The sequence below is a fragment of the Triturus cristatus genome, chromosome 8, assembly GCF_964204655.1.
Source record: "Triturus cristatus chromosome 8, aTriCri1.1, whole genome shotgun sequence".
NCBI lineage: Eukaryota > Metazoa > Chordata > Amphibia > Caudata > Salamandridae > Triturus > Triturus cristatus.
This window is the reverse complement of record NC_140591.1, coordinates 69,504,093-69,530,105: the sequence shown is the minus strand read 5'-3', so window position 1 is coordinate 69,530,105 and position 26,013 is coordinate 69,504,093. Positions and strand designations below refer to the sequence as shown.

The window sequence follows — 26,013 nt, the reverse complement described above, 5'->3', positions numbered from 1 at the left end:
TAGCTAAAGCTCTGAACCCCGGCTGTGAACTTCCCCAGTCAGAAGTGGGCTATGATGCAGATGCAGTGTTTGCACCAGGTGATGTATTAAGTTTTGTGGTTATTGCCATTGTGATGCTTAGCCAGTGGCTTTGATCATTTGAGGTGTTTTCTTTGTGGTGTGGGAGGAACACATCCAGAGTAATCCTCTGCTGTATATATATATATATATATATATATATATATATATGTATATCTTTCTGATCTCTTGCAGGACGTCCAGTATATCTCGTGTTATTTGCTGCTTGCTCATTAATCAGTATTATTCATGCTTTTAGATTATAGTTTGCTACATATATTTGAATCTTGTGCATTTGGCATCGAAGACAACCTTTGTTTAGAGAGTATTGTGTGATAAACCTCAAGCCTTATTCTAAAAGAGGGAGAGTCCCTGCATTTTATTTTTCTTGTTCATTTAAAAGTGTTTGATACTAATGAATCTGCATTTACTGATATATTTGGCCAACCGTTCATTAATAAACTTGTGTGTGTGTTACTTTACCTACATTGTGGTTTGTTTTCTTACCTCGCCTTAAGGAAGTGCTGGGTCTTGCCTTCCCTTTTGGGAGTGTTGGGGTTTGTGTGTGTCCTTTTTTGTGAAAAGCAGATTCATTACAGCCCAGGACACAAGCTCACACAGAGAGAGATCCACCAAGACTGACAAGAATTCTCTAACTTACACACAGCATTTGACGACTCCCTTTGACACTTACATCAAATCTAAATCACAAATCTACTCTAAATAGACTCTGCCCACTCAGTTGGACTCTGGGAAATTAATTTGTCTAGAGATCCGAGTTTGGCAGGTATTGCACTGAGGTTATCACTTACTCAGAATGATCTTTAGGGCAGCTCTACGAATATGGGATTTGCGCTTTGCCCTGCTCATCCAGGTATGGGCGAAGGAATGCAGCGAGGGCAATGCAATCACTTAACAAGTTGACTGAACCTGTACACCATGGAAAAGGGGCAGATGTGGACTCTTTCCTTGCACAGAGCGCATTCGGAAACTGTAAAGTGCGGAATTTGATGTGCCATTTATTAGTGATGCTTCATTCAAATCCACAAAGACATGGCCTGCTACCTGAAAGCTTTCCCTGCTGAGTGACCATTGAAAGCTCAGAATCCACTGATTGCATTCACAGGAAATTATGGGTATCTATGTATGTAGGGCCTGATTTACAAATTTAAGTTACGCTTTTGAGTAAGTTTACTAATTTCAATATTCACAACCTCCGAATAACTAGAAAAGTTTGAGTTGCATGTCTCCACGCCCAGCATAAAGCAACTGGGGGATGTCCCCCTCAAATCACTCCCTGAACTTCCATAAACCCCTCTTTCTCCTTGATTTTTCTTGTGATTTTTTTCAATGTGTTACTGTTTGCTTCATTACAGCTTTACACATTGCCTCTATGTTAAGGCTGACTACTTTTGTGCAAAACTACGGTTAATTGTCTATACGGTTAATTGTGACTATATGTGGTTCATCTGGACAGGGATTGTGGCTTTTGCTTGAGTACGGCTCTCACCCTCCTCAACCAACAACCCCATTTCTCACACCTGGTGTGAGAAAATGTCCCTTTAATGATGGTCACCCCATTTTTTGCTGAGTTCTCTTGCTGTTTTTTTAGACTCTGAACACTCGGGCACTGCTGTCCACTGCCCAGTGCATGTGCTATAACCCCTAAAACATGTAAAAAGTGGCTAATCAATGACTGGCATATTTACCTTTCTTTTAAGGCCAAAGTATATTGTTTAGAAACTACACCCATGGCATGGAAAGTGAAATGTCACCTGTTGACAATAGGGCCTATTGTGCCATCCGTTAATGCGGCAGAGATACATGGGGATAACACTGGTTCAATTGATAAGTCACCCCTAAGTAGGCCTCGTAGCCCATAAGGTAGGATGCCTTGTGTTTAAAACTAGGACATGAAGCAATTTAATGTTACCGTGTCCTTACAGTGACAAGGCCCCAAAAGCAATTCTCACTGGGGATGTTTTGGCTGTGCTATAAGAAAAACTAGAGTACTGATTAAAACATTATTTCTGCTATCTTCGGTTTGAGGTATGCTAGACAAATAATTAACCCACTATTTTTAATATTTACTATAAGCCCAATTCAATGGTGAAGTCGGATTTTGAAAATTACTTTTAAAAAGTTATCTTTCCCTGCCTGAAGCTCCTGTGGGCTAATTTAAATGAGCTTTCCAGCATCTGTTTAATGAAAAAACTGCTCCCAGAACAGGGACAATGGCCTGCCAGGAGGAAGATGCCTGTGAGAAGATGGTTTTATACCCTGGCAGGAAAACCAGCTGGGCTGGACACAGGAACTTAATTTAATAATGTGAAAGAGGCCTGCTCTCTTACAAGTAAATGTCAAGTGGAGAGTCCCCCTAATCAGACTGGCACCAACCCCAGTCCGAGAATAAGTACCCCAAAGAACTGGTTTTGAGTGACCACGGAGTTGGGGACCGCTAATTACGCTGACCACCCCTTTGGGTGGGCACAAGGGGAGAAGGGTTTCCCCATCTTGGATTTTTGGAGTAAGGCGCACGGTGGGCTTGTTTCCAGTAGGGCAAACAGGGACTGCTAATAAATGGATAGGGTTTCCCTTTTTGCCCTTTTAGTTAGGGAGGAGCCATGAATCACGCACACCCACTAGCTAGTGCCAACCATCAATGTGGCACTCCAAGGCACCTTTCTCAGAACACTTTCTGGACCTGTAGACAGAAGAAGGACTGCATCTACTATTTGAGAGCTAAGAAGAGACCTGAAGGGCTGGACCTGCTCCCTTTTGTACCCAGGATAAAGAAGTGGACTCCAAGGGTCGGTTGGCTGACCCCTTGTGTGGCTCCAGGAACAGAACAAGCTACAAGAGGCATTTACCCTGAAGTGTCCAGCTCACCAGTGGCAGCTGGACTTGGGTTAGATCCTACTAGTGGGCTCTGCTGTAGTGAGTCTTGACCCGTCAAGTGTTATTCCTGAGGACCTGACACCCTTGGCTGTGTTTCACTTGACTTGACCTCTGAAAAGTTATGAATTTGAGTATTTCTAGACATCCGGTGGACCATTACCAAACACCCAAGGCAATCCACCCAAAGCATGACTTCGCTGGGCAAAAAAACCCTCTTTCTTCCACTCAGAGCTTCTCTGCAGCAGCAAATCCATTACAGCTGGCCCTCTACAAGGAGGTATTCGGCCTCATGGAACTCATTGCTGGATACAGCCTACAACCATGTCCCACTGGAGGATTCTGAGTTCCTAAATAGAGACTAAGTCCTAACGTAGAAATCTTGACAAGGCAATAGTGCAGAAAGTATCCAGCCGACGAGAGTAATTTTCTGGGTGCGAAATGTTTATTTTACCACTGACAGCTTTTCCTACCCAAATCAACAGCTTCAGTGGGACCTCATCCAATGGCTATCTGGCCTTGTGGAACCTTCTTGCATACAGCCTGCACTCTTCCCCCTCTGAAGAATTTCAACTTCCATTTTAGAGACTAAGTCACAAGGTAAAATCTCCAACCTGGACAAACCTGCTTGGTGCATCCAACCCACACTCCATCACGGTTGTCCTGAAATCGCACCTAGATCCCAATCTACTGTGACCATAGATAATCTTCTAAAATTCACTTTTCCATTTCACCTTATTGGATGTTTGTCATTTTGGTTTCATTTTGTTTATTCAATTTTACTAAATTTTTAATAGAATGGAGTGGGGTTTTTATTGTGCTGTGTGTATGACTTTTTAACTGTTTTGGTACATCTAAATGCTTTACACATTTTACTAGGTTAAGCATGTCTGCTCTATGCCATGCTACCAGGGTTTGAGCTCAGTTTCAAATTACTGAAACCTTTAGTGTAGGTTTCCGTACTGTAACAGGTTCCCAAGAGCGAGAAAACTCCTTGGATTTCTTGTGTGTCTTCTCCTCGAAGATGTGAAAGAGGAGTGCTTGTGTTTTTGTGCCGTCTGTGAGACCTCTCTATTGAACAGCTTTGGATTGGTGTCCTACATACTAGAGCTAGTGGAAGTCCTCAAGCTCCCTTTGCTTCTAGATGCACCATGGTGTAGAGACTGGAGGTTAAAGAATAGTTTAAAGACACATGGCATCACACGCAGGTGGTTCTTCCCCAGCTTGTCATAGAGTAGGAGATCACAGATTTTGGCAGTGACATCAATCACAACAAGTTGAGAAATCTAGAACAAGAGCTACAAAAATTCAGAGGCTATAGATCCCACATCTGTAAAGGATTGAATGGTGCATAGACTTCGCCCTGAACGAACTGTGCTGAGTGTCCTGAGCGCTATAACAGCTGTACTTGTTGGTTCTATGTTAGAAGGTGGGACAGGTCCAGCCCCTTGCCAATATCCTCTCTAGCTTTGCTTGAACTGATAGACAGGACCTCCATCAGGGAAGGTTTTGTTACGGAGTTATCTAACTGCATCAAGCTTTATTCACCACCTCTTCTGTATATCTTTGCTGTGGCAGGGTTTCTGTACCTCTATGTATGTATCTATGGATAATCTATCGATGGATTGATATATGTGCTTTGCAGAGAGCATACCTACGTACAAAGCACTGTATAAGAAATGACATTACACTGAAGGGTCTAGAGTGGGTTCAGGGTGCCCCACACTCAAGAGAGGGCACAGAGGAAGGTTGTAGATGGAAAAATCGTGTAGGGGTTCAGGGGAGCGGATTGAAATGGAGAGAATGGGGGGTGGTGCAGTGGAGGTAGCGGGGTGGGTGCAGGCAATGGGGTATAGGATGGAGTGACAAAAAGCTGTATATCTCTCAAGCTGTTTCTGACTCCAATTCTGAGTCACAGCTCCCACCCAAATGTGGCTTGTTTGTGCTCGGTGTCAAAGCCCAATGGAAGGGTGCAGTATTGTTGTGGGCTTATAATCAATCAGAATCCTAGGTCTTAAAGTGAAAAGCATCACAATTGGAGTGTGCACTGTTGTGGTTTTAGGTATGGCCAGCCACTATGCAGTGGTGTCATTGGCTAAGTATATTGTGTGGACTCATTTTTGAGGAAAGATTGCCTTGCCTATTTGTCTCTAAATTGCAACACTTTATTTTTGTATCCACTGTTGATAATCAATAAGCATATCCCTTACTTCAAAAAAATAACATTCAAGATAAGAACACCTACGAAACAAAAATAAAATTGTAATTCTATTGCAGCATTATTGCCCAAGTGGGGGGGGGGGGGGGGCGCATTCCAAGGTAGTTATTGATCTGGGTGGAGTTAAAAGTCATTAGGTGAAGTCAAGGGCCCTACTCCAGCCTATTCTCTACAAGATGGGAGAGACTTTGCTTTGTATAATAATGCTATTGTAAACCAACCCTTAACATTTGGAAGGGAAATTGACACAACAGCTTGGTAGATGGTGGTTTTCATAGGACTATTTAGGAGGGCTCTTACAAGAAGCATACCTGTAGGATTTATTTTTTGGTGTGAAGGTTCTAGCATTTTGTCCTTTTCAAATGCTTTCTGGTAAATGTTTGAGGGTTTTGAGGCTCACAAAAAGGAGCATATACAGAGAGAGATAAAAGGTTCTAGTCACAATATAAACACTTACTGATGGGACCAAACTACTTTTAGGAATTGTGGAGAGTTCTAAGGTGATTTCACTCTGTGAAAATTGCTGATCCTCAGCTGGGATTTGATAAAGCATCTTTGATAGAAAACGTAGTTTCCTCATTATATTCTCAGGAAAATTATGGCTAATGCTCTAGAAGCAAAAATAAGGTCTTATTTTCTATAAACTCATAAATATGGTCACTTGTTCATTTGAGAAAAAAGTCTGACATGCGGAGAAAAGCTTGTACTTCCATCAGCAGCGGCTGGCTATCAGCTGGTTCCCTATTGATCTACTGCAGCTTATCCACAGACTTGTAATGAAGAACTAGATGGCTATCATTCAATATTCATGATAATATGAGCGATATCAGAATGACATGTATGGGAGTTGTAGAAAAAAAAGCATTTTTATATAGAGGAAAGACTGAGTTGAATGAGCACTGAGGGGTTAATGCAGATGTTTTCACAATAATATGAAGTGACCTTTTAGTCGCTATTGGCGCAATATGTTGTTTAGGGGGATCCCCTCTCTATCCAGCATCCCCTTTCCACTTCTGTTTTTCTAAAACTACCCATCCTCTGTATTGCTTAATATTTCCTACATTTTAAACCAGTAACCATTGTGGTAAACGTAGAAGTTTTTGAAACCTTCCTTTTAAATGCACAAGAGTAGACATTTTAGTGGCCGGGGGAGCTATTTAGCGTATATAGGGATTGAGGTCCTCTAAACCAGTTGCTGTTTTGGGCATTTAAATAAAACCTATTTTAAAATAATTTAATCAGTAGATTTTTAGAGTGTTTCTTGTCACCCAAAAGGGTATCCAGGTGCTGTTCATAACTCATAATAATTTTTATAATTCATATTGTAAATCAGACGGAACAATGAGGCAATTATCTTAAACGGCATGAAAACTGTCATGGACCACACAGTTCCCACAGACCGGGAACACATTAAATGGATCATTCATATCATGGAAAGGGATGCTTTGGAAGACTCATTTATGAACCATTGTTATGTACATATTCAGCCCTCCACACAGGTAAGTGAATGATTCTAAAGGTGACTTCTCAAACAGCATGTCTCCCAGTGGAGACACATTCTTTGAGCGAGGTGAACATTTTAGTTCTTTATAGAACTGTCTGATCTTGGCATGCAACTCTTAGAAGAAAAAAAAGACTTGCAATATAGAGGCTGATAATGTAATAAGGTTTGCCTCAGTTACTAGCTATGTACTGGGCAGATATTAACTGAATAGGAGCCAATCAAAATGCAGCATTTGGGAAGGGTACAGTTGTTATCTTCTACAGGGCATCCAATGTTGTTCTAACTTACATATTTAAATTGCAAAATGGCCTCTACAAGAATGGACAACAGCTCTTGTTTCTCGTCGTTTGCTAAAATCACACACAGAAATAATAATTAGAACCGCTGTGTTTTTTTAACCTAAAACAAATGAAGTAGAATCTCTCTACTCCACGACTAAGTCTCCTTCTGTCCCAGTTGGGGAGTTGAAAGACCAACTGAGATGATTGATGTCTGCATGAGGCTTATATGATTACTGGCACAGAGACCTGCCACATGTACAACTACAGTCGCAGTAAGGCAGTGGCCATCTCCCTGGGAGGCTGAGGGATTCTCAGGCACGAAGACCTGGGCTGGTCTAGATGAGGCTATCCCTACGATTAAGTGGTTAGTGTTTGGTCTTGACATGTGGCCTCTTTTGCCGCTCACTCCATTATATCATAGACCACAATATGTTCACTGTGAGGAGTTTGTATGCAAGACTCCAAAACTCTATCAGAAGGGGAGGGCGCTTTATGAGACAAGACGGGCTAACTCTCATTCCAGTCTGGCCAATGACACAGTCCATAGATTGGGTAGAGGTTTAAAGGATGACAGTCATCTGAAGCATTAATGATTGTGGTGTCAAGGCGGTCATTCAGTTTTAGCCATTCACAAGCTAGATATTCTATTTGAATGCTTCTAGCTTGAAAAAGAGCAACCGGACACCAGATGTCAAGGATGCATTGGCATTATTCTGCTCAAGGCACAACTGGACTCTCCATAGGAGAATAGTCATCGCTGTCTCTCGTTCGGTCTGTCTCGCTGCCTCCTTCTCCTGCTCAATGAAACTCAAACGTGAAAAATCATGAGCTGAATATACACAGCACATTCAAGTCATGGTGGGGACTTTGTATGAAGAAAGCATACCAGCTGTCTGAAGATCTCCTCAGAATGTATTAGCCACCCAAAATTATTTTCACAGCATCCATCCAAATCTTGGAAAAACAGTATTTTGTCAAGGGTGGGACATATGAAATGCTACACTCCACAGATCATAAATACAGGAATAGAGACAGAAAGACCCTAACTAAAGAGAAAGTGGGAAAATGCAAGAAGAAACAGCAGGTGAACTGGTATCTAAAGATATTGAGCCTTATTTTAGACAACACTTGCTGCTTTACTCCACTCAGCAGTAAAGGGAGGTAAGTATTCATTTTATTCCTAAATATGTAAAATAATTTTTGTTCATGCATATGCACTTCTGGTAACATTTTCATTTTCCGGCAAGAACCCTTGTAGAAGGGAAACTGTGTGGTTGCTTTATATTGTTTTATTTTAACAAAATAGGTGAACAAATGGACCATTTTTTTCAATTTGTTTTTTAGAAAAAGATAAACTTGTTAAGCGTCAATTGGTATTTTTCTTTTATAAAACATAGATTGTGTGTTATTTTGCACTTGCAGTTGGTTGTAAGGAAATAATTTGATGACAAATGCAGTTTTTAACAGTCTCAAGATGTTAAGTTCCGCAATGTCACAAATTTCTCCTGTAAGTTGACTATTAATGTAATCACGATATACAGAGTGAACAACGCTATGGACTGGGGGGAAATAGTGTTTTGGGGTATCAAACGTCAGCCGTTTAGACTCTGGGTCCCTTATGCAGGACAAACCCACTTCCACAAGGATACAGCTGTAGAGGTAGTTAACCTTCATGGTCAGTTTTCCCTCCTGGATTCTGTCTTTCGATCTGTTGGCACAAGAGGAAAGATGCTCGCTGTCCACCCCCACCACGGCACGTTGTAACCAACTAGCAGTCTATTTTCAAAATAAAGTGCCTGATATCTACCGTAATTTGCAACAGACCTGAAGCTCGTTGGCAACACCTTCAGATATTCAGACCTCACCGCCCCCCACTCCCGACCTTCTGGAAAAAGTAAAATCTGTCACCCCGCTGGACCCGGCACCACCACACATCCTCGCTCAAGGGGCATAAGTAATCTTGCCCACAATATTGGAGCTCCTTAATCTATCTCTCTCTAGGGTAATAGTTCCCCAAGCGTGAAAGCACGCAGTGGTCAAGCCTCTTCTAAAGCAGCTGCATCTGGACATGTCGTGACTATAGACCTATCTCCCTGCTCCCAGCACTGGAGAAGCTACTTGAACGGCATGTCAATCAAAAATGGTCCCGGTTCGCAAAGGACACCTTGTTCCTCATTGCAAATTAAACCGGCTTCAGGTCTCAACACAGCACGGAGACTGCATTGCTAACGACCACAAAGGAGATGATTGTTGCTTCACAAGGGTGGCACGGCAGCTATCATACTCCATGACCTGAGTGCTGCTTTTTACACAGTCGACCATGTACACTGGTAAAAAGGTTGAGAGACTCAGAAATAAAAAATATGGCCCTGAACTGGCTCTCTTCATTCCTGAAGGATAGGCCCTTCGAAATCTGGGAGCCCCTTGTTATTCTGATGTATTTACATTACAATGTGGGGTCCCACAGGGCTCCTCGCTGAGCCCAACATTGTTCAAGATTTAGCCAAATCCACTAACAGAGATTGTCAAGGAATCCGGAGTGTCGATCGTGTCTTATGCCAACGTCACTCAACTTTTTGTCTCACTGTCCCCAGAGACAGGACTAGTTCAACAACATCTGGCCCCGTGCCTGGAGAACGTTGCATGGTGGATGGCAAATCATTCACTTAAGCTGAATGGAGACAAAACGGAGGTGATGGTATTAGGAAATAAACCAAACCCTCAAATTAACATAGCATGGTCAGGATGTCTAAGACCACCCCCCCTTCCCAAACCTCCATCTCCCCCATTAAACGCCTAGGAATATGGATCAACAGCGCTTTCACCATGGAAACACAGGCAAGAAAACAACAGTTTCTAGAAGACCATTCGAAAAATTTTTGACATCCTCCCTCCAGGAGAATAGTAGTACAGGCCTTGATTTTATCCCATCTTGATTAGTGGAATTCCCTGTATCTGGGTGCCCCTCAATATGCTATCAAGAGACTGCAATTGATCCAGAATGAGGCAGCCAAGCTGATTCTTAACTCGCCCAAATACACCTCGGCAAAAAAATACTCTGGCAACTCTGCACTGGCTCCCAGTAAAAGAAAGAATAAATTTTAAGACATTATGTCTAGCTCATAGAGCAACAAACCAGACCATTTAGCACCTTATACTCCTTCCAAGACTTTAAGATCCTCAAAGGCACAACTGTTGAAGGTTTCTAGAATTCAAAGCACTGGGAAGTCTTTGGGTACCCATGGGCTTTACAAATCAGCATAACATAATATAACAAGTGGGGTCATTTTAAGGGGGCCATTAGATGCTAATTTTGCCTGAAAGTCTACAAGATGATTTCTAAAACTGGATGACAGATGTTAACTTAAAGAAGTGGTTTTATTTAATTTATGGACACCACATACAACAAGCATTTGCGATGCAATCGGTCTCGCCTTTGGGACCTTATATTTATTTAGCTATGCAGCACATTATCCTGGGTGCTGAAACATCTACTGTTCTTTAACATGGAGGGAAAGTAAGCACCAAACTGCGTGACATGCCAGGTATGCGAACACATGGAGACAAATATTGCCTTTCAGCTGGAAATGGTATAGTCCAAAGCTCTGTTTTTAATATAAAAGCAGAGCCTTCCGTGGTCATATCACTGAAAGTACAAGATTTAAAAAAAATATTATTGTCTGAAGGTGCACTTGGAAGACAACTTCTATGGACTGGAATCTAGAGAATGCTAAAGTGATTCTGGTATTTTACTGACCTCTGCTGGTCGTTTTCTATCAAGAAAGTTAATTAGAGGCAGTTGCCACAACATTTTAAAAAAGAAAGTCCCTCAGCAGAAAGCAAGTCTGGTATTTTACTGACCTCTGCTGGTCGTTTTCTATCAAGACAGTTAAATAGAGGCAGTTGACCAGAAAAAAAAGTTCCTAAGCGGAAGCTGACAAGTCCTAGGGCTGATCTCCAGAGCCCACAAAGTACATACACACATAAGTATATACTAAAGTATATATACTAAAGTATATATACTAAAGTATATACAAGAGGTCTTGAATGCTCAACCTAAAAACAGTAGTGATTGGTCCAGGTTAGCCTTACATCTTTAAGGCCTTCCTTTAGAGCATGTTGGCCGGTTCATTGGTCAACCAAGACAGCATAGGAAGGCACTCAGCTGCCCTGACAGCAGACCGACCACCATACTTCGAGGTCTCTACCAGGCAGGCAGTGATCTCTGTGCCTTCAGCAGAGCATCCGTTGCTGCGCCTCCAATGAAGGCACCGACAGTTTGCTCAGTAGATGCCATGGTTAATGCTCAATAACGTTTTTTGTTTATTACAACCACATCCCTAAACTGGCGTTTTTTACTGAGAAACAAAAAAAGTATTTATCCGTCACACACTGGGACCTTTCCCAGCATGTGGGGGTAATTTCTTTGATTTCATGTTCGAGACAGCAAGGCTTTCCCTGGCAGTCTCTAACAGCAAACAAGTATGTTGGGATGTCTGCCCAACATAGGCAATGTGACCAAAGGGCTGTCTTTCAAAGGTTTCCCCCGGCAGAGCCACTGTAGACTCCGCTGTCTGAAATATGATGGTTCCCAGGACTCTAAACAGAGCGGGTGCATGAGTTTGGTGGACGAGACATCCGCCATGTTGATGATGGAGAACCTATCAACCAAACTCTAAATAAGGGTGTTACTAAGGCCTGGAACACATGGTATAGCCAGAGCCACTGGAATTATGTGGATAATGAGGGCAGGTTTGAGTAAATTATGTGTTAAGAAAAGGCAAATGATGCTGCATAATGTGACACCTTTCGTAATGGTATTCATTTCAGTGGCCCTGGCTATAGCACATTCTAGCTGTGAAACTGAACGCTTGGACTGCCATCACATGGCAGATGTCTGGTGCCCTCCAAACAAGTGAAGAACAGTGGGAGACGTTTCACCAGAATTCCTATTTTTAATCTCACCTCTCTGTATTGACTAAAGCAGGACTATGCGCCCATGATTTACAGGAGGGTATGTTTCGTGCCTAGATTAAATTCAGAGCATAAGTGCCATGACCCCAGTTTTCTTAAGGCTCCACTGTGCCAACAAGGTCTATCTCAAATTCAGATCCCTTGTGCCATAACTGCAGGCACTGCTGAATATAGCACACAGACCGATGACGGTCGTGCATGGTACCATGACCAATTGTTTGCTGTCAGCTTCCTACACTGGCTGCTGGCGTCAGGGAGAATAGAGGTCTATGTTCCAATGCTTCAGCCAGTGGGAAACTGGCTTATCAACGTGGGCTGAGCCCCGAGTGCAGTTTCCCCCCAAGCGTAACAGTGCTTGCCTGAACTACGCATCTGCCTCAACCACAAAAATGCGTGGTTAATGCAGATAGTGGTCTAGTGTCTGGCTGGGCGGGGAGAGGAACAGGAAGCGTCGGAACAGGAAGCTCCAGATGTGGACGTGGACGTGGGACTGGGTCCGGGTTTCGGGGGGGTGGGGGGGGGGTGGTATCTTTAGAGTTGGAGGTCGGGGTAGTTTTTGAAGGGGGCTGGGTTTTTGGCCTCTTGAGGGGAGGATTGGGGTTGTTTTAAGGGCTGGGGACAGGTTTCAGGGGGTCGTTTTTAGGGTTGGGAGTCGGTGTTAGGGTTCAGGGTGGGTGGGTCGGGATAGTAATTTTAAAGGGGGACAGGGTTTTTAGGGTTCAGAGCAGGGGACGGGATAGGGGTAGTTTTAAGGTCAGGGCGGGGTACGTTATAGGGCTCAGGGCTGAGGGGCTGGGGTCGGGTACTTTATGGTAGGGGTTCGGGGTTTTGGGCCTCAGGGCGTGGGGGCCCGAAGTAGGGGGGATAGCATCTTAGGGCTTAGGGAGGGGATGGGGGGGTCTGGAAAGTGGTAAATTACCATGCATATCCCTTTAGCAAACATGCCTTTACAACAAAATTTGTTGTAAAGGCATGCGTAGTAAAGACATGTGTGGTAAAGAAATGCGTGGTTAAGATGCATTCATTGTTGGGAACCACATTGTTGGGACCATGTTGTAGAGTCAAGCTTGGTTTAGCCATGCGTGCTTCTGTCATATAACTTAATCCAGCTGCTATTCTATGGCCCAGATTCTGGCTTCTTTTGGTAGAGTATAAGTTCCTTCTATTGACAGGCACTCTATTTTCATCCTCCTCCCTATTCTGAAAACCAAGGAAGCCTGTGCAGAAGTCATCAGATTGCTGTTCGCCACCCAAATGCATAAGGAACATGGAAGCAGAAGCAGAAAGCAGTGGGCCTACAAGTTCTGTTAGTAAAGATCTTGAGTTTCTGCCAGCATCCTGGGGTGAGGCTGCACCGGAAGCCCTGGTGAACCTGCAGCAAATGAACCAATACAGTGTATGGATCGCTCCAGTGAGAATCGCTGGCCTCACAGCGCCGGGCCTCACAGCGCCGGGCCTCACAGCGCCGGGCCTCACAGCGCTAGGTCCAGAATCACCTATTACTTTGACTTACTTTCCCATCGGGCAGTTCCACATACCCCTCGATGTCCGACAGCCCCGTCTTGCCGAATCGTCCCAGCGCCCCCTGCAGCTTCAGGCCAGTGAAAGTGAGGGCCATTCGCCAAAACCTTGGAGAAAAGAAAGCACAGTTTGGAGAACGCACACAAGCACAGAGGTCCGAGGCAGTTTAGGGGTTGAACAGCATACACCACTCGCAACAAGTCTTACAGCCCTACCTCCAGTCCAGATTACCTTGTTATTCACAGAACACATCATTATTCACAGTTTCGCGTTTGCTTTGTTATTGTGATTGGGGTATTTTATTTACTCAGAGAATTTACACTGTGTCAGTAGTTTCTTGGTGCTTAGACAAGATGGAGAGTCAAAATGGAGGAGGAAGACAAAGGCAGTCGAGAAGAGATGGGTTCACATGAGCTTATTCAACCCAAGGGCCATGGTTGTCTTGGAAAACGTGAACTTATACAGAATACCATGACAACTTGAGCAGAGACATTTGCGTCTCTTCTATCTGAAGATATTCAGTTCGGAAACTGTGGTAGCAAGGGAGTATGTTTTCTTTTGTTTTATGAGTGGCCTGTTAATTCCAGTGGGCCGGTAACAGGAGTTCATTCTCCAGTTCGAAACTGACAATGCTGAGAGAAACTGCGAGAGGAATGGGGAATAACTTGGTGAAGTGGACAAGGACAAGGCCCCATTTTCTAGGTCCAACTCAGAATAATTGATAAAAATGCAATCTAAAAGGGAATGGAACGTCAGTATTGTTAACCCCAATGGTGTGGACTAGCAGTGTGCAGATGTGAGACACTGGTAAAGCGTACATCAATAGTTTGTAGAACCTATCCAGTGGTATCAAACGCACGCCCAAGAGGGCCAAATCTAGAATATATTCTCAGACAAGATACCTCTATGTACAATAAAAGGAGTTTCATTTACATTCATGACATTTAAATTGATCTTATATGGATATACTGAAATTCTGGCCATATGCAGGACACCCTTGATCCAGATGACACACAAACATAGCTACACAACTTTGCATCACAATGTGCAATGCTGCTTCCTTTCTGCTTGAAAGTTTCTAGTACAGCCCTCAAAGAACAGGATCAATCTCCAACAGGTTTTGGGGGACTGGTGAGTTCACATCTTCCTTTGCTTCACTTGACGTGTTTTTAGATAAATGTTTTTATCGAGATATGTAAAATGGCATCCTTCGAGTTTGCCAAATGCGGGACTTCTGCCAAAAAGCCGAGGATGTCTCTTCCTCCAAACCTGCGGTTCACCTTCCCCGTTTAAAGATGCGGCTGATGCGGCAGAAACCCCTGGCAGACGAACCATCCACCCTGGACCAGGCACATCAGAAGCTACACCTTACTTTGGGGCCGTCCTTCTGACATACAAGTTTCCTGTTGGCTTGGTCCCAAACAGGAAATGGGAATTACCCTCAGGGCAGTACGGAGAGAAGACCTCCAGCACGTCAGGAACATTGATGCTTTGTTCTTCAAGGATTTGTTTCTGCAAAAACAAAGAAAAATGCCAACCATCCGCTCTGAAAGGTGGCTGGCCGGTGTTTCAGCTTTGTAGAATGGGCTTCCAACACATCTGTGGAAGCGCTTTCTGAAAAATGACCCAACCTTGTTAGTAGGAAGCTCCTTTACTGGGAAGCTGTTGGCAGAGGCCTCAGCAGACCTGGTGGACCACCAGCAGTACTCAAAACACCCCGAAGTTTCTTTACTTAAAGCTGGGGGGCTCTTGTAGACATTCCTAGGATGGATCTAATATTGATAAAACTATGGTATTTAAACCATCAAAGATTACCTGCCACAGTTCGAGTGCACAACTCTGTCCTATGTAAATGATAGGGTCAAAGCAACAACTAATGAAAATCATAAAAGAACAGGAGTGTCTGGATTGTTAGACTAGATTAACATGGTGTGCAAAATACTTCAAGCTCCATAAACCCTTCTGCTCTTACTCTAACAAAACTGAGGGTTAAGAGAAAGAACTACAAACAGCACATTTTCAAAGCAAAGTCCTCCTTACATCTCCTCTTTGGCTACAGGGGCCTGTATCAGCTAAAGCTTCTCAGAGGTGAGAAGCTCTTCATCCCTTCCCAGGAAATAATGTACAAGTGTTTCAAGCTGAAAGTGCTGGCCTAGCGAAACTCACTAGTAGTAGGAATCCTAAACTACACCTATCCCTGCTCTGTTACACATAGTAGCCCAGCTAGCCACAGCCATCATAGCTATAAAATCCTAATCACTCTAACCTGACTCCAGATCCAGGAGAGAGATTTATACAAACTACTGTGGATTACCTATAAGGCTCTTCACTCTAATTCCCACTCCCAAGCCCAGAATCAGGTCATCTCAACAACCACAGAACCTAGTCATCCCAACACCCACAGAGCCTGGTCATCCCAACAACCACAGAGCCTGGTCATCCCAACAACCACAGAGCCTGGTCATTCCAACAACCACAGAACCTGGTCATTCCAACAACCACAGAACCTGGTTATTCCAACAACCACAGAGCATGGTCATCCCAACAACCACAGAGTCTGGTCATCCCAACAACCACAGAGCCTGGTCATCAAAACAACCACAGAGCCTGGTCATCCCAACAACCACAGAGCCTAGTCATCCCAACAACCACAGAGCCCGGTCACCCCAACAACCACAAAACCTGGTCATCCCAACAACCACAGAGCCTGGTCATCCCAACAACCACAGAGCCTGGTCATCCCAACAACCACAGAGCCTGGTCATCCCAACAACCACAGAGCCTGGTCATCCCAACAACCACAGAGCCTGGGCATCCCAACAACCACAGAGCCTGGGCATCCCAACAACCACAGAGCCTGGTCACCCCAACAACCACAAAACCTGGTCATCGCAACAACCACAGAGCCTGGTCATCCCAACAACCACAGAGCCTGGTCATCCCAACAACCACAGAGCCTGGTCATCCCAGCAACCACAGAGCCTGGTCATCCCAACAACCACAGAGCCTGGTCATCCCAACATCCACAGAGCCTGGACTCTCTCAGTATTGAAATTCCTGCTTTTAAAACTTTATTTAAAAAATTCAACTATCCTTCTCTGAAGTGGTCCTAGGGTGTGGAACTCAAGTTCTTCTTCTTCAAATCAGGTCATTATCTTTTTTTGTGACATTTAAAAAGTATAAATATATTCCGTGTGAAGATAATCCTACACCCTTGTGGATGCCAAACCGCAACAAATACCCTTGAATCTATAAAGACTGTATTCTGTAACTGACACACAAGCTGTTTAAAGTCACCAACCTATGCCTTGGTATTAGAACTCGCTTCCATGGTCGTGAAAGGCAACTTGCATGAAGTGATTTGCTATATCCCCACATTAAATAGGATATCTCCCTTGTAACCAGCAAGTGAGCCTCTCACAGATTGCTCTATCACTCTCGGATCTAGGCTTCACTACAGAAATCTGCTAACAAATGAAATACAATAGTGTTGGAACCTTTCTTGGAACCCCAAGTAGTATTAGACAAGAATCCTTGCCCATAGGACCCAACAGATACACAATACCAGAAATAAGGACAGAGCTGGTTTAAGCTGTGAAACAAAGTGTCTATAAATGCAAGCCGGGCTCTTCAATCATAGTCTTGGCTTACTAGCATGGCACCTTCAAGGTCACTCTGAAATGCTGCATCGTCCAAAGTTTTTCACTTTAGAAGGAGGATTATTGGTCAAAAAGTGGGGCCACTTTCAAGATGAAAGAAAATAATGTGATGGAGGGAAACACCGGAATCAATCTAAACTGCGGATTATTTCGATTGGTTTTCACCCTTCTTAGAAGAGCAACAACCAGGGCTTTAAGTGGGATGAAAAAACTGGGGGGTCTCTCAAAGGGGTGTGGCTGATATAAGTAAGAGCGTGGCTTGAAACATGCCAGTTAGAAATCTCTTGTTAGCATTATGTTCCGCCCAACTGGTATTTTGCTGCTTCTTCCTGTCTTTGCATCTAGACATAAATACAACAAGTAACATTACACCTACAACAGGCCAGGGCTATTGGCGTTGTCAATAGTTGTTAGTTGCATAAGATAAATAAGCAACAACCATAGCATCTTTGTATAAAATAGCTAAAATGCTTCATTTCTGAAATGATGAGACTGTGAAAGAAATGCAACGAGTCCCTTTAAATATACATCAGCAAAGGGTGGCACTGCTGCCAAGTTAAGATTTATTGTATTCACTCGGAGGGTAAGGGCAATAATAGAGAGCCTGAAAGGGACCTGTCTCAGCACCCGCTTTTTAGAGCTGTCAGTGCTGAGCACCAGCAGGCCTGGTCCACTTAAAGCCATGGGAACAACACTATGCGAATCTGCCTTGGCTCAGTCACAAAGGGCTCAGTCCAGTCTGAATTGCGTTGGTATGTCCCCTCTTAGTGGAAAACCAAGAAACTCCAGGTGTGCTTCGGTCTTACTGGACCTCACTGCGTAGTGCATCTTGGGACCCCAGGCACAGCAAACTATGATCAGAAGCAGGAGGAGTCGTGAGGGGTGGAGCTTTCAATGATGCAGCTGATGCAGTGCACAGATATCCCTAAGGGAGGCAGTGTTGCGCTTTACAAATGCTGTCGATTTTATTTGATGCAGTGGCACCAGGGCCCAGGGATCTGAGAGGGATACTGCAGCTCAATCATGGCTGGCCTTTACTACCCAACGATGGGGCTGATTTAGAGTTTGGCGGAGAGGGTACTTCATCACAATAGCTAAGAGGCACAATTTTGTGTATAAATCTCTGGAAGATCCAGTGTTGAAGATACACATTTCAATTGTTTAAAGATAATAGCGGACAGGGAGCATCCAGGGCAACACTATGGCTGTGAGCAGAAAACGACAACATATAACTGTATGTCTAGCAGTAAAAGAGATATTGTATCCCAAATGCCAGATCTCTACAAGACAATGAAAGAAAGTTATGAGGGTTTAGGTTTACCTTAGCATTAAAAAAACAGAACCATTTGAGACTCACTTGATGTGTCCTGCACCAGACGTGGTAAGTTGCTTCTCATTTTCAGTGGAGAAAGTGACACGGTAAACATCTTGTGAGAAAGCTTTGGACCGCAGCACAATCCTTTCTTGCCTCCAGTTCCAGATAGTCAGCATGTAGTCTGGACTGCTGCCTACGCTGGCCAATAGGGTTCCAGAAACGTTAAAGTCAACAAAAGCGTACGCCTCCACTGTTCCTCCTAGAAAGGCAGGCGGACAGTTCAATTTCTGACTTAAACAGTAGAAAGAAATCATGGCAGTTAACCCAAACGAGCAGTATCATATATATACAAATATTCATTTGTATTTCCTTCTTATAAAACATGAGTTATTTGTCTTTAAAGTTCTTTGCCTTTCATATCATATTCATACCACTTATCACCGCATTCCGACCTGGTTCAACATATCAGGTGATAAAACTACCCATGGACATCATGGTTATCATAGTATTACCCCAGGGAGTTTCACTGCAGTATTCCAAGTTTCGGAATGGGGAACAACATGAGGTTTCAGTGTTAACAAATGGTAAACCTGCACACAATTTCCCTTTTTTACTTATTTCTATCAGTCAGCTTTATCTCTGCAGTATCTTAGAGGACCTGCACAGTAAGAAACCCCGGTTTATGCATTCCACTTGAAATATGAAACTAATTTAATGTGAATCTCAGAATGATAGCTTTAGTGTATTTCACAGTATTGCAAATGTCATCATTGGTTTATCAATACCTCACCAGTGTCCACCAGTGGAATGAGATCTGGGGTAACTAAAACTGCTAGCATGCTGAAGCTTTGTATGTTTTTCTCTCTTGACTAAGCAGCATTCCTAACATGCATTGTTATGTTATGTTAGTTTTGTATAGCGTGGATTCACCAACCTTTCTTGGCATTCACAGATTCCTAGGAAGGATACAGAGGAACCATGGAACAGTACTTGAGACCAAGAGAGAACTTGTCCAAGCCAAATCACATTTTGTAACTTCAAACCTAAGTGCTTAGGTTCCCCTGTACTACAAAAATGTGCATATCTGTCTATCAATGATAGTGCATGCAATCCAATGTGCAGTCTGGAATGCAAAATCCAATTTACCATATACGGGTCAATTGTTGGTGACATTTTATAAGTGGCTCTAAATTCCTAGAATGCGCCAATTTGTAGATGGGCACTTTCTGAAAATGTCATTTTGAAGACAGGAGCCAAATGTAACTTTCAGTGCTAGCGGATGTTCTTAGTCCAGTAAGGTAGCCGTCTTTCATAGCAATCTTCCTCAATGCTCCTGAAAGGAGCCTTGGAGAGGGCACCTTTTAACTACCTGCCATGGATAGTGGCACAATTGTTAGTGAGTAAAATTCCTTTAACAGTGGGTCAAACTTTAAGGATTTTGAATTTATTAAAGAGACTACTTGTTTTCTATTTCATGATAAAGTGTAAATAAGGAATCATGTAATTAAAACTGAAAATAAGACACTGTTGTAGCAGAGCTGGAGTGTAGCCGGGACTTTGAAGATTGGAGATGACTGGGGGACAATAATGTAGTTTCCTTTAAGTTTTTAAGAGTTAAGTGCACACTGGAAAAGAGTGCATGATCATAGGATTTACTGAGAACAGTATCAATAATACTGGATGGCTTATAAGAGTGTCCCAGATTACGCATTACAGTTAACAAAGATGTATCTGAAACAGCTACAGTAAACGTAAATCCACAACCCTCATGAGGCCTATTGGCACTTGAAAAAATGGTCATTCATTATGTAATCAGCATGCAAGGATGGTCCTCAATTTGTCATAGTGTCTTTCCTATTAAACTAGATCTTACTTTGAGTTATACGCAAGGGAGGATTTTGCTTCACCTCTGATGAATTCCTGAAAAGATGCAATGTGGTTGGACAAGTGGATTTAAGGTGGATATATTGAGTAAGATATTTTTCACTGTATTAAATTGGAACGTTTTGGGTGCTATTTTTGATATACTGTATTTGGCACTTATGGAGGCCCTGAAGAAAATGCTGCAGTCATTCTGGTTTAATGATTATTAGACGATAAACTGGATATGCTGGGAATAAAAACAAGGGCAGAAGGTATATTCAATCAGTAACATTGCAGATATTGCGTCAACCATATTACAGGTGCTTCAGAGCCTATGGCACTTGTAACATGGCAGATATCGCACCAACCATATTACAAGTGCTTCAGAGCCTATGGCACTTGTAACATGGCAGATATCGCACCAACCATATTACAAGTGCTTCAGAGCCTATGGCACTTGTAACATGGCAGATATCGCACCAACCATATTACAAGTGCTTCAGAGCCTATGGCACTTGTAACATGGCAGATATTGGGTCAACCATATTACAAGTGCTTCAGAGCCTATGGCACTTGTAACATGGCAGATATTGCACCAACCATATTACAAGTGCTTCAGAGCCTATGGCACTTGTAACATGGCAGATATCGCACCAACCATATTACAAGTGCTTCAGAGCCTATGGCACTTGTAACATGGCAGATATCGCACCAACCATATTACAAGTGCTTCAGAGCCTATGGCACTTGTAACATGGCAGATATCGCACCAACCATATTACAAGTGCTTCAGAGCCTATGGCACTTGTAACATGGCAGATATTGGGTCAACCATATTACAAGTGCTTCAGAGCCTATGGCACTTGTAACATGGCAGATATTGCACCAACCATATTACAAGTGCTTCAGAGCCTATGGCACTTGTAACATGGCAGATATCGCACCAACCATATTACAAGTGCTTCAGAGCCTATGGTACTTGTAACATGGCAGATATCGCACCAACCATATTACAAGTGCTTCAGAGCCTATGGCACTTGTAACATGGCAGATATCGCACCAACCATATTACAAGTGCTTCAGAGCCTATGGTACTTGTAACATGGCAGATATCGCACCAACCATATTACAAGTGCTTCAGAGCCTATGGCACTTGTAACATGGCAGATATCGCACCAACCATATTACAAGTGCTTCAGAGCCTATGGCATATTACAAGTGCTTCAGAGCCTATGGCACTTGTAACATGGCAGATATCGCACCAACCATATTACAAGTGCTTCAGATCCTATGGCACTTGTAACATGGCAGATATCGCACCAACCATATTACAAGTGCTTCAGAGCCCATGGCACTTGTAACATGGCAGATATCGCGTCAACCTTATTACAAGTACTTTAGAGCTTATGGCACTTGTAACATGGTAAAAAGAATAGTCACCACGTTCTGAGAGAGTTTCCCAACAACAAAATTCTCGATAACTGAATGAAAATCAAAGAACCTTACATGTGTCTTGGGAGGAATTTGTATTGACCGTGTGTCTGCTGATCTGTGGCTTTCTTGCTGATTGATCATTATAAGTGGGAACTACTCGCCATGGAGATGGTGGTGTCCAGGCACTGAAAGATTGTCTGGGGCTGTGTCATGGTGAGATTAATGGAATTCATTCAATGACTGATAGAATTGTTCTACTGCATGTCCACTCTAAGTCAAAATCAAGGGACCACAGGTATATTAGCAGTTTCTGAATGTATTGTAGTACAAAGTTAGGACATTTATTAAACGATTTTGATGTTGAGGGGCAACTTAAGTGCAGTTCTTCATAGCATGGAAGATGGAAAACAAGGCTGATGAAAATGGTTACTTAGTCTACATATGAGACAACAGTGTTGATATACCACAAAATGCCCTTGGGGGATAGAAGCTTGTTTGACAGAGCGTAACTGATATGCATGATGTAAGGTGGTGTGGCTAAGTAGGGAACACGTTTTAAGCAGCACACCCCACAGTCCATTACTCGAATAACTTCTGAAATCACAAATTATGAGATAATGCCATGGAACATACCTCTGAGGATTCTGTAAGATTTAAGAGATGGATATTCATAGATCATAATCTTGGGGTTTTCTCCTTTTTCAGCTACTGCAAAGTAGTGTTTACTGTAGTGCACCTGCACAAAAAGAAATCAATCTTTCAACCTCATGAACAAGTTACTTACCTTCGGTAACGCTTTTTCTGGTGGATACAGTATCTGCCTGTGGATTCCTCACCTTGTGAATATCCCTGCGCCAGCAGCATTCGGAAACTTTTGTAGCAGTCCACTCCGATGAGGTCGCAGACGACGTCACAGAGGAACGGCACCGCTTGCGACTCCGCTGACGTCACCGGCTCCATAAGAAGACCTAGTCGGCGTGATGACGTCAGTTCTGCCCCTTTTTTCCGTGCCTTCGAGGCACACGGACGGACTGACAGCAATATATACACAGTATACACAGTACACAATATGCAGATCAACACACATAGTGTGGAGAATGAATAGAAAAACCAAAGAAAGACATAAAGCCTTTGACAGTAACATATACTTTTTGAAATACCATCATTAGAATAGTAGATTGAAACATTATTAATAGAACCTTAGGTATAGAAGGATGGACAACGGGGAGGCGGGTGGGTCAGTGAGGAATCCACAGGCAGATACTGTATCCACCAGAAAAAGCGTTACCGAAGGTAAGTAACTTGTTCTTCTGATGGATACATCTGCCAGTGGATTCCTCACCTTGTGAATAGATTCCACAGCAGTCCCCACTCCCGGAGGAGGGTGTCCACCCTTCTATACCAAAAAGTCCTGAAGGACGGAACGAGCAAAGTGTCCGTCCCTCCTAACCTCGGTGTCCAAGCAATATTGTTTTGCGAAGGTGTGGAGGGAGGCCCAAGTTGCCGCCCTACAAATGTCCTCCACAGGAACACCCCTAGACAAAGCAGAAGTGGAAGACTTTGCTCTAGTGGAATGAGCTCTTAAACCTTCCGGAGGTTCCTTACCAGCCAAAGAGTAGCAAATCTTGATGCACAAGACAATCCACCTGGAAAGGGTGCGCTTGTGCACCGCTCGACCCTTCCTGCAGCCAATAAAGCCCACAAAGAGCTGGTCATCAATTCTGAAATCCTTTGTCCTGTCCAGGTAAAAGCTCACCGCCCTCCTAGGGTCCAAACGGTGAAGTCTCTCCTCCTCCTTGGAAGGGTGAGGGGGAGGATTGAAGGTAGGAAGGGTAATGTATTGCCCCAGATGGAAGGGAGTTACCATCTTAGGCAAAAATGCAGCCCTGGTCCGGGGTACCATTCGTTCAGCATGAATGGTCAAGAACGGGGGTTTTGAGCTAAGAGCTTGAAGCTCACTTACCCTCCTTGTCGAGGTGATTGCAATGAGGAAAACCGTCTTGAAAGACAACAGTCTCAAGGGACACTTATGTAAGGGCTCGAAGGGAGAACCCATAAGATAAGTCAATACCAGGTTTAAGTCCCATTGAGGTACAATAAAGGGAGTTGGAGGAAATTTGTTTGTGAGGCCCTTGAGAAATCTAAGCACAATAGGTGATTTGAATAATGACGGCTGATCCGGCAGGCAAAGGAAAGCCGACAAATACCCTTTTACTGTAGCCACAGCAAACAAGAGAAAGGACAAACTGCAGAATGTTAGACAGACGAGCCTTCAAAGGATCAATTGACCTCTCTCCACACCAGAGTACAAATTTAGACCACCTATATGAATATATAGATTTGGTGGAGTGTCGCCTGGCTGATAAAATAACATCCACCACATCTGGCGGGAGAGAGAAAGAATTCAGGTTGCCCCGTTCAATCTCCAGGCATGAAGGTGTAAGCTCTGGAGGTGGGGGTGTAGAACCTGCCCCTCCGATTGCGAGAGGAGGTCTGCCCTCAGAGGGAGACGGAGCGGAGGGCACGAGGAGAGGTGGAGAAGATCTGTATACCACGCCCTTCTTGGCCAATCCGGGGCGATCAAAATAACTTGGGCCCGGTCTTGGCGAATCTTCCTCAGAACCCGAGGAATCAAGGGTATGGGAGGAAACGCGTAAAGGAGTCGTGAGCTCCAACTCAACTGAAACGCATCCCCCAACGCTCCCTGCATCGGATACTGGAGACTGCAGAATGACGGGCAGTGAGCATTCTCGTGAGTGGCGAACAGGTCCACCCGAGGAGTTCCCCACATCCAGAAGACGTGACGAACCACCTCCGGATGAAGCCTCCACTCGTGGTCGGCGGAGAACTGCCGACTGAGACTGTCCGCACGTACGTTCAGAACCCCGGCCAGATGATTTGCCATCAGACAAACCTGATGGTCCTGAGCCCAGGACCATAGACGCAGGGCCTCTCTGCAGAGACACAGAGACCCCACTCCTCCCTGTTTGTTTATATACCACATCGCGGTCGTGTTGTCCGTCAGGACTTGAACAGACTAACCACGAAGGGAAGGGAGGAAGGCCTTGAGCGCCAAACGTATCGCCCGTAACTCCAGAAGGTTGATGTGAAGCAACCTTTCCTCTGGAGACCAAAGACCCTTGATCTCCAGATCCCCCAGATGAGCACCCCACGCTAAAGTGGATGCATCCGTTATCACCGTGGCCACCGATGGAGGCAGATGGAAGGACTTTCCTTGGGACAGATTGCCCTCCACGCTCCACCAAGATAGATCCGCTGCAGCTTCTCTAGAGATCCTCACAGACTCCCTGAGATCCCCTTTGTGCTGATACCACTGCTTGCGGAGGCACCACTGGAGCGCCCTCATCTGCCAGCGTGCATGGTTGACCAACAGAATGCAGGAGGCGAACAGACCGAGCAGCCGAAGGACCTTCAGAACTGGAACGACCGCTCCGTTGTAAAATAAAGGAATAATTTCCTGTATGTCGAGAATCCTTTGAGGAGGAGGGAATGCTCGACACACAGTAGTGTCCAGTACCGCACCTATGAACAGGTTGCGCTGAGAGGTCACCAGGTGAGATTTGGGCATGTTTATCGAGAAACCCAATTTGAACAACAACTGAGTTGTATCCTGCAGATGGTGCAGCACCTTCTCTGGCGACTCCGCTTTGATCAGCCAGTCATCCAGATAGGGGAAAACTGAAATCCCCGACCTTCTGAGATGGGCTGCCACCACTGCCATCACCTTCGTGAAGACTCGGGGTGCAGAAGTAAGACCAAACGGTAGAACCACAAACTGATAATGTTGCGACCCTACCGTGAAACGGAGATACTTTCTGTGCGACTTCAGGATTGGGATGTGAAAATACGCATCCTGCAAGTCGATCGACACCATCCAGTCCTCCTGATTCAGCGCTTGAAGAACCTGAGCAAGGGTGAGCATCTTGAACTTTTATTGTTTTAGAAAAAGATTCAAGATTCTGAGGTCCAATATCGGACGCAATCTGCCGTCCTTTTTCGGAATCAGAAAATACCGGGAGTAGCATCCCTGACCCCTCTCCCGCTCTGGAACCACCTCTATCGCACCTTTCTGAAACAACTTCAGGACTTCCTCCTGCAGGAGAAGACGGTGGTCCTCCGAGCAAGACCCTTGACAAGGAGGGTAATTTGGAGGGAATTCCCGAAAGGGAAGGGCGTACCCATTTTCTACAAGATCCAGAACCCAGAGATCTGTAGTTACAGATTCCCAATCTTGTTGAAAATGGGTCAGCCGGCCCCCCACAGGACCAGCA

General features: G+C 44.1%; 1 protein-coding gene across 1 annotated transcript in view; it reads right to left on the bottom strand.

The window, feature by feature from the left end:
• CFAP44 (cilia and flagella associated protein 44) overlaps positions 1-26,013 on the bottom strand; it is a 557,576-nt gene that overhangs the window by 247,624 nt on the left and 283,939 nt on the right. The window contains exons 12-14 of the mRNA XM_085621005.1: positions 22,355-22,457; positions 18,467-18,683; positions 13,443-13,557 (exon numbers count right to left, since the gene is read on the bottom strand). Coding sequence (XP_085477131.1) covers positions 13,443-13,557; positions 18,467-18,683; positions 22,355-22,457 — 435 coding nt within the window. The remainder of the gene's footprint in view (positions 1-13,442; positions 13,558-18,466; positions 18,684-22,354; positions 22,458-26,013) is intronic.